Here is a 10,019-nt window from a genome sequence, read left to right as displayed (position 1 = left end):
CCACTGGTCTTCATATCCATTTTGGTGCCAATCTCATGCCATTTTCTTTTTGTTCTCATGAGTGCAAACAGATTCTAGCATGACATTTAGTCAATACATACTTTCCAGACACTGCTTGAAATTTCAGCACTGTGGTTGTGGGATTAAGACCTTTCACTCAGGGACCAGTCTTCCAAAGCCACATCAATAATGATTGACAGTTATTCATCTTTGGGGGCCTTTTAGTGGCCTATGTGAAATCACTTAGTGGTCTAAATTTAATTCCAGTTTGAAAGACAGAACAAGAGTGGAATGGAACTGTTAACAAACAGTGACTTTCTTCTGTGAACTTAGCAAAGTTTACCTCCTGAAACTTAGTTTTAAGCAACCTTCAAGTTTCATGGAAGAGAAAGATGTTTTATGCAGTGAACAATTATAGTGAATAAAGCAGTGTTTTTCCCAGTGTGCACACAAGGGTAATCCTCTTATAATAATGTGCATTTAGAAATGAATATCATGTTTCTGTCTTTATTCTCCATGTTTGTCTTATTGAACTTCATTAAGGTGAACTATGGTCATACTCTTTATTATCAGGTAAGTCAGAAGAAGTTGAATACAAACTTAAGAGATTTCAACTTTATTTTATATTATTTCAGGAGTCTACTGTTTGGATCTTATAATTTATTAGGAAAAATTAGAAAAACAATCTGTGGGCTTTCTGCAAATATTTTATCAGATATTTTTTTCAATATAAATTATAAATTGTGTCCTAGCTGTTTGTGGCTATTCTACTCAAGGTAACATTAGTTATGGTGGTGACAAGGTTGCTCAGTGTGTAGTTCTTGTGTGTTATTAATGATGAATACCTTCCTTAATTAACTCAGCACACTTTCCAAGAAGTACTCCAAATTCCAGGGGAAATAAGTGGGAGGAGGGAACTAGTGTCAGCACATAAATATTTAATAAGCCCCTAGCTCAATGGCAGATAACAATAGTAGTGCTCTCTGGTTATTAAATAAAATTGTTGTACACTTTTTAAAGATAGTTTTAATGACTTATGAGAAGTCTTTTAAAAATTCATAATCTCCTACTTAGAACCATTTCAAGCATTTTCTACAACAGGCATTTTAAAAATATGATATGAACAAAGAATGAATATACCACTGATTACTTCTTCCCCACTTCTATTGACTGCCTATTCCCAGCACAGGAAGGGGGATTTTCAACAGGTTTTCATTCTTACTGGATGTTGTTGACAGTCACAAACCAAGGTAATGGTGTCTCATGGTTCATGGCTCTCTGACAAATAATGATTCAAACAGCATTCAGTTCTACAGAGTTGTGTCTGCTTTTACTGTACAATCCCTGATAGTGTAGAGAGAGTGCAATCACAAAATTTTCAGTGATTCAGAGCAACCTTGTTTCTTAATTGTTCCACTTTTTAAGACCCTTTTATCACCATTGAGTACTGGCCCTGATTGACCTATTTACCCTAATCTAGTAAGAGAGTGTCATGATTGTTGGTTTGACTTCTTTATATAATTTAAAACAATTCTCTGACTACATCATGTTGACCAATGAAAAGTTATCATAAAGATATAATTACAATCAGCATCTTTCACAGCTGATTTGCTACTGAAAGTTCCTTTTTCAGAGGGGAATGTGTTCAAGACTATCCCATGCACTAAACTTCCTAGAAGTATATCAATTTGATAATGTTACAGAGAATATGAATGTACTTTAAACACTTGAAGTGAATACTTCTGATTGACACTATCATGTGGTTTTATCTTTTTGAATATCATTGTTTTTAATTTAAATTGATGTTCCACTTTCTGATTTAAAGTTACTAGATTTTCTTCTCTGAAAGAAAAGTGAGGTTAACTTTTTAAACAAAACTATCTTAGATCATTTTTTTTCAAGCATTGGTGTAGCAAAATTTCTTTAGAGCATCTTTACCTTAGTAGTTAAAGAATCACTTATGGCCCGCTCCCAGCGCTTGATTAATATTCAATGAGCCGGGCTCCGCGGCTGGCTCGAGGGGGAGCGGGCGGGGCCTGGCGCTAGGGAGCCCGCGACCCGGGCGGGGAGGGCGCGTGTGGGGGGGCGGTGGTGGCGAGGCGGGAGCGCGGGATGGAACACCAAGACACCGACGGAATGCTCCGAATTGCCACATAATCCCTTGGAACGGCGGCCCCGAACGCCATTGGCTTCTCCCTTGTCGGCGCGCCGCCGCCGTCTCCCACCTTCGCCTCACCTCCTCCCTTTCTGTCCGCTGCCTCCGGAGCTGGGGGGGAAACGCGAAGCCCCACTGCAATGGAGCCCGCCGCGGCGGCGCAGCGACTCCCCGACACTAGCAGGGAGGACCGAGCTTCGGCTCCGGCGGCTGCCGCTGCAGCGGCGGCGGCGGCGGCGGCGGCGGCAGCAGCGGCGGCGGCGGCTCTGGCGGCGGCGGCCGGGGGTGGCTGGAGCCCGGAGCCCGTGTTGACCCCGGCGATTGCGAGCGGGATCGGCGGCGGCGGCGGCGCGCGGGAAGAGGCCCCCGGCGAGGCGCAGCCGGGGCCGCTGCCCGGTAGGGCGGGAGGCACGGCACGCAGGAGGCGGCGCGGGGCGCCCCAACCCACCGCTGGTGGGGCTGCCCCGGGGCCCGGGGCCGGCAGCGGCGCCAACTCCCTACTGCTGAGGAGAGGGCGGCTGAAGAGGAATCTGTCCGCGGCCGCCACCGCCTCGTCGTCCTCGTCGTCGTCCTCGTCGTCTTCGTCCTCGGCCGCTGCCGCCTCGCACTCCCCCGGCGCCGCCGGCCTCCCCGCCTCCTGCTCGGCCTCGGAGTCGCTGTGTACCCGGAGCCTGGACAGGAAGACGCTGCTTCTGAAACACCGGCAGATGCTGCAGCTGCAGCCGTCGGATCGGGACTGGGTGAGGCACCAGCTCCAGCGGGGCTGCGTGCACATCTTCGATCGCCACATGGCCTCGACTTACCTGCGCCCGGTGCTCTGCACACTGGACACCACGGCCGGCGAGGTGGCCGCCCGCCTGCTGCAGCTGGGCCACAAAGGCGGCGGCGTGGTGAAGGTGTTGGGCCAGGGGCCGGCACCGGCAGTCACCCCGGCCCGCGCCGAGCCGCCTCTGGATGCCGGGTCCCGGCTTGCGCCCCCTGAGCCGCGGGACCAGGAGCCTCCGCCCGCGAGGAGCGCGCCGGGTGCCGTCGGGGGCCCTCAGCGCGCGCCTCCCGCCGATCTGCCGCTGCCCCCCGGCGGCCCGGGCGGCTGGATCCGGTGCCCCTCGGGTGCCAGCCCTGCGCCTTCGGACTTTAGCCCCGGAGAGCTGTGTGGCCCGCGGCGTCTAGACGGCGGGACCGCGGGCCCGGCCTCCGACACGGAGAGCTTCAGCCTGAGCCCCAGCGCCGAGAGCGTGTCCGACCGGCTGGACCCATACAGCAGCGGCGGAGGCTCCTCGTCGTCGGAGGAGCTGGAGGCCGACCCCGCGCCGGCCCCGACGGTGGCCACTGGCCAGCCTCGCCGTCCCGGCCGCCCCGCGCATCCCCGGCAGCCCTCCCCGTCAGCTTCCCCGCCGCGGCCGCAGCAGAAAGCCCCAAGGGGTGTCGACGTCCTGGGAGGGGCGGCCCGCGAGGGGTCTCAGGAGGAGGCGGCGGCGGCCCGGAGCGGCCCCCCCGCGACCCCCAGGAGAAGTGGGGTGACCGCGGAGAAGGCACCTTCGCCGCCCACCCTGTACCTGCAGCTCCACGGAGAGACCACCCGGCGCCTGGAGGCGGACGAGAAGCCTTTGCAGATTCAAAATGACTACCTCTTCCAACTGGGATTTGGGGAGCTGTGGAGGGTGCAGGAGGAAGGCATGGACTCGGAGGTTGGCTGTCTCATTCGCTTCTATGCAGGCAACTCTCACGTGGACATTACACCAACCGAGGGAAATGACCAGCAGAAGTGCTCCAAAGCACCTTCCCTACATTTGACTGTCCGCCTGTTACCTTTCATAGACTGTTAAGTACAGCCCCATGCCCCCGTGAGCTCATTCCTTGCCAACTGATGCCCTTGTGTGTTTCACCCTCTGCCACACTTATTTCCCCTTGGAGTCCTTGCTGGCCACTTGACAGATGTGATCCTCGTTTTTAGTGATATTTTCTCCCAGCACTTTTGTTTTTTTAAAGCTTTTTTTCAATTTCCATTACAAGTTTGACTCCTGGAAAAAAAAATCAAGAATTTTTTTGCCTGTTTCTTCCAGTCTTTATATATTGCAGTAGAACTTGAAATAAGGCTTGCAATAAGAATTGAAATGGTTACTGTATCTTCACATCTGATCTGAATTCCTTCTCAGTCTTTTTTCAGTACCAGATCAAATTCTTTACAGAGTAACTAATGTAGTATTTCTCTTTTGGCTAAAGACTTGACTGGTATTAAATTAGGAAGCTGTAGATCCTGGTTATTGTATTTGACTTTTATAAGTAGTTTGCATCATTTTTCTCCTCTGGTTTGAAGAATTGAGTTCTTAGTCATAAGAAATTTTATTTAAAGTTCACATTGCAGAATTAAATCAGGGGAATTAATTTTTTTGCCAACTTGAGGTTTTAGGTGAAGGTGGAAAAGTAATCATACAATCAACTCTGTTAATCTGTAGTTATTTTTTCAAATTTAATGTGTTTTGGTCCAACTTGTGTCCTAGTGGCAGTTTTTCTAGTTTGAATGAAGAAATCTTTACTCCCACATTGAAGTCTGGGTGACTGATAAGCATGTCTCTGATGAGTTGTTCTTGTGAGTTTCATTGAAGTTTTTCTGAAATTCTTAAGTGAATTTCTCATGAATCTTTGCTGTATAAAGAAAACCAGATCTTGGTAGCTTTTGCAGTATGACATGTCTTTTAAAGTTTTTGGCCCAGAAAAATAGGAGGTTTTATTATGTGGGAGCAATGACTATATATTTTTTTTCTCCTATTGCTCATATAATTTGGAAAATACTATTTTTCAAAAGCATTAAATAGTAATCACACTTGAAAGGACAATATTTTAACATGTCCTTAAAATTAAATGATACTGAGGGAAGTAGATATAAAGTAAAGCATTTAAAATAAGCAATGTTTGAACATCTTTATATGGAAGAAACTATGATTGTATGTGTTGTCTATGGGAAAATTTATGGGTGTCACAGTTACAAAATTTAAATTTTGATTCTCTTTTCAATTGAGTGTCTAAAATATTCTAAGTGGATGATAAGCAATTGTTTTTTTTTTTTTCCTAACAACGTAAAAATGACAAGTCTTTCTAGCTAAATCTTAAATTTCTGGCATGGTTATTTTAATTTTGTTTTATTTTTGTGAAAAGTTGTAATTGCTACTTTATCCTGAACTTATTGCTTCTTTTCTGTATGCACAGCATGAATACACACATATCTCTTTGTATGTGTTCATAATGATAACTAATAAAGTGGAGATTCCACACACACACACACACAAAAAAAGAATCACTTATGGAGCAGAGGGATACATAACCCTTATTGATTGATGGATGAGTATCTTATAGATGTAAGGTACTGGTTCACTGTTATATAATAAAGAGAATAAAAATTGCAAAAATAGATTTTCTTGACTTAGTAAACAAAAAAGGACAAGCAAAACCTCACAGGGAAATATACTAAAAAGGCAAGGTTGTTGTAACTCACTAATTCTCAGTACAAAGGCCCCTTTGTTCATTGTCAAGGACCAATCCTAGGGCAGGGGATAGTAGGCTTTAGGAAAACCCCACAGCTATTCTGATTGTTTTAATCAATAGCCTTTATTTTTAGGAAGAGTTACAGATTCACAGAAAAACAAAGCATATAGTATTATGTTCACATTTTGCTGACCCACCCCATTCAGAGTTTCCCCTAGGATTTACATCTTACATTACTGAAAAATATTTGATGTAATCACAGAATCAAAACATTTTACAAATATTGATAGTATAAAGTAATTATTGATTTTAATATTTAATTATGTATTAAAATACTTGTTTTACTGTTCTGTGAACACTACAAAGTATAATGTTAGTTTTCACCATGATGGCATCTTACAGAATAGATTTACCACCCCAAATGTCCCTGTACTTGCCCCTTCATCCTCTTCTACTCCCTCTGTATTCCTGGCAACCTTTAATGTTTTTATTTCTACTGTTTTGAATTTTCCAGAATGTCATAGAGTTGGAAGAAGACAGATGTAGGATTTTAGGTAGGATGTTTCCCCTGGTGATTCCATGTCTTTTCATGTTTAGTAGTGCATTTCTTTCTTTCTTCTATTTTGAATTTCTTCTTTATACCTTTATTTTATTTATTTATTTTTATATGGTGCTGAGGATCAAACCCAGGGCCTTGCATGTGCTAGGTGAGTGCTCTACTGCTGAGCCACAACCCCAGCCCTCTATTTTGAATTTCTGAATGACACTCCAATGTGTGGATGTGTCAGTGTTTTCATTAATATTAGGCAAGTAGCTACTATAGGTGATCTTAGTTGCTTCCAGTTCTTGGCAATCGTGAATGGGGAAGCTATCGGTATCTACATGTAGAAGCTATGGGTATCTACATATAGGTTCTTGTGTGGATAGAAGCTTTCAGCTCCATTGGTTTAACAGCTAGGAATATGACTCCTGGGCCACATGAACTCTATATTTTGATTTTTAAGAAGCCATCAAACTGTCTACCAGAGTGGTGGTCCATTTCTGTGACTCCACCAGCAATGTATGAGAGTTCCTCTTGTTCTTCAACCTTGACAGCTCTTGATATTGTCAGGCTTTAAATATTGTAAATTCTTAGAGGTGTGTTTAATTTGTAATTCCTTAATGATATAAAATGTTGAGCATCTTTTCCTATGTTTACTTGCCAAATGTATATCCCATATTTTTTATTTGTTAAGGAGCTTATTTATTTTTTTTCATTCATTTTTTTAACAACCTTATTTAGGTAATACTAAAGTACAATAAACTATACATATTTAATGCATATTTTTTAAGTTTTGGTATAACTATTTACCAATGTAACAAACACCACAATCAAGATAGTTAACATTGATATACACCCAGAAGGATTCTGGGAGCCCTGTGTAATTTCTTCTTCTTTTTTCCTCTTTCTTCCAGAAACAACCACTGACTGGCTTTATATTGTGATAAATAATACAGCAGATGGGAAGTCACACATATAAATCATCAGAGCCTTGGTCCACATGGCGGGTGACCTTGGAACAATCACTCATCTCTCAGACTCAGTTCACTCATCTGTAAGATCAGGATTCTTCCAAACAGAACCCAAGATACTGGAAATATAAGGCAAAGTAACTAATGAGCAAAGAGAGTGCCTGACACATAGTTGGGTCTCGATTTCTGGAACCCAGTGTTACTCTCTGTGCTTCAGGTTGGAGATGAAGAGTTCTGTGGGAGCCAGTAACTCCATAGTTCCTCTCTATCACCTTGAGATTTAGTTGAATAGACTTTTGTGTCTTCAGGGATTTTTCTTACGTTGTATTGAGGTTAAATTCTCATAGGATGCTGTGGTAGAATTGCTAGATTTACCTTGTTCTAAACATTTCAATCACTGGAGGAAAAAAAAAACATGTATCTGTTAGCAAATGCTCACCCTCTTATGCCCTCCCAACCACTGGCAACCACCTTTCTCTTTTCTGATTCTGTGACTTCCAATCTTTGGATATTTATGTAAATGTAGTTACAGCATATGTGACTTTTCATATCCGATTTTGGTTACTTTGCTTAATATTTTTGAGATATATATTCACATTGTACTCTGTATCAGTATTTCATTTGTTATGACACAGTAATATTCAAACATGTATATGGATGTTATATATTCTTATACATCCATTTATATATATATATATATAGTATATGTGCTTATTCAGATATGGATATATAAATACATACAGACATATGTGTTTATCTATTTTTCTCTTGATGAACATTTGGATTTTCATCTATTTCCTAGTGTAAATGGTACTGCTATTAACATATATGCACAAGTATTTGAATATCTGTTTTTAATTCGTCATGGAATAGAGCTAAGAATAGAATTGGTAGGTCATATGGTAATTTTATTTTCGCATTTTTAGCAATCATCATATTCTTTTCAATACTCACGTAATCACCTTATATCCTTACTGTAAGTGTATGGGGCTTTCAAATTCTTCACATGGTTTCCAACAATTATTTCTATTTTTTTTTTTTTTAGTGGAGCCTTTCTGTTGGTCAAGAAGTGCAGTCTCATGGTGTTTTGTGGGTTTTTTTTTTTTATTGTTGTTGTGGTTTTGGTATAGAGAATGAACACCTGGGTGGTCACACCTCTGAGCTTCATCTCCTGCCCTTTTAATCTTTACTTAGAGACAGGATCTCACTCAGTCACCCTGGGTGCCCTTGAAATTGCATTTCTCCTGCTTTAGGCTCCTGAGTAACTCGGATATAAGCATGCACATATTATTACACACAAAAAAGATAGAAAGGCATCAGGCTGCTTCTAATAGAATTTCACTGAAAGAAACTTTAAGAACAGCAATGCAGGAAGAAAGAAAATAGATCCAGTGTAAATCTGTGAGATCCAAAGTAAAAGGAAACTATAATAGTTTATAATATGCTATGGAGGCCAGGTATAGTGACAATTAATGTAAATAACTTAAAACCAGATGCACACACAACAGAATATTATTCCCAATATATTTGCTAAGTATTTAGATTACTTTGTTCTAACAAAAGAATATTCCTTTGTTAATAATTTTTCTTCAGAGGGAAAATTTTATGAACTAAAGAAAACTGTTTTAATAAGGTTGGCAAAGCAGCTTCACATCAGTTTAGCCAGAGCTGAACTTTCTCTCTCCATTTGGTTTGCATAACTTTTATTATGTGTGTGTCAGCACTTATCAGCACCAAAGGACTGATGGTGCCATAGCCATTGGCCACAAGCATTTGAAGACACAACAGGATGGAGTCACCAGTCCATGTCATGCCTACAAACAGTGAAAAGATGGAGTCCACAAAGTACAAGAGCTCAAAACAGCTGATTAGCAACAGAATAGTGTAAGTGGCCCTTTCTTCTGGGGATCTTCGTGGAGAAAACCTGGAGGTACAAAGAGACATGGCTCGTTTTTTATGTCTATGCAAAAGATTTATCATGTATGCACTTGAAAGAACCATAATACCCAGAAATAAGAGATCTCTCAATGCCACCAAGGCAAGAAAGAGGCTCCTGTGTCTGTAGCTCATGAGCAGAAGGGAACAGTGGTCAGTGAGAAACAGAAGACCAGGCTGGGTCTTATTGGGTGTGGCCACAGTGCATAGGAGCAGGTTGCTGGAGAGGGACATGGTGAGGGCCCATAAGAAGACAAATAGCCCCACAATGGGATTTGTGGATTTCAGTTTGAAGTGGGCCAACCAGGAGCCACTGGGGCTGATGGTGATGGCCTGAAGCACACTCAGGACACAGGTGGTGCAGATGGACAGCCCCCTCATGACCTTGTGCAGGAAGACAAGTACTTTGCATTTGAAGTCTCCTGGAATATTCTGTGTTTCCCAAATGTCTGTAGACACTAAAAGGCCCATGGTGAGGAGCATGAGGATATGGGTTAGGGCCAAGTGGGTGACAGGGAGGTCGGTGAGCCTGGGCTTGTGGCCCATAAAGACTGTGGCAATGTGAAGGCAAAGCAGAAAGTTGTTAGCTGCGATCCCAATGCCAGCCTGGGGATAGAAGGCTTTTCTTAGGGCAACATGACTGAAATGTTGGTCCATCTTCATGGGGAATCTGGGGAGAAAAACATGGGCAGGGAGAGCAACACCTTTTTCATTGCCATGCTTCCAGTTCTACCTTCCCTTACAATCTCTAGAATTATCATTTAACAAAACAACAAAAATCTTTGTGAGTAGGGTAGGCTCTTAGTCTTAATGTTAATTTCAAATCAATGGTTCGTGGTGGCTCCGTGGTAGAGGGCTGGCTTAGCATGAATAAAGCCCTGGTTCCATGCAAATCACTGAAAGAGAAAAGAAAAAGTAAGTAAAAAATAAGTAA

The 10,019-nt window shown here is 42.9% G+C and overlaps 1 protein-coding gene across 1 annotated transcript; it reads right to left on the bottom strand.

The window, feature by feature from the left end:
* Positions 1–8,803: 8,803 nt before the first annotated feature.
* LOC308655468 (putative vomeronasal receptor-like protein 4) lies at positions 8,804–9,742 on the bottom strand (the record flags this gene model as incomplete). The annotated part of the gene is made up of 1 exon (XM_081305583.1): positions 8,804–9,742. One exon carries the CDS (start codon positions 9,740–9,742, stop codon positions 8,804–8,806), a length of 939 nt encoding a protein of 312 aa, XP_081161709.1.
* Between the last annotated feature and the right edge of the window lie 277 nt (positions 9,743–10,019).

This window comes from Spermophilus citellus, assembly GCF_964194105.1.
Source record: "Spermophilus citellus genome assembly, chromosome: 9".
NCBI lineage: Eukaryota > Metazoa > Chordata > Mammalia > Rodentia > Sciuridae > Spermophilus > Spermophilus citellus.
This window is presented reverse-complemented; position numbering and strand designations above follow the sequence as displayed.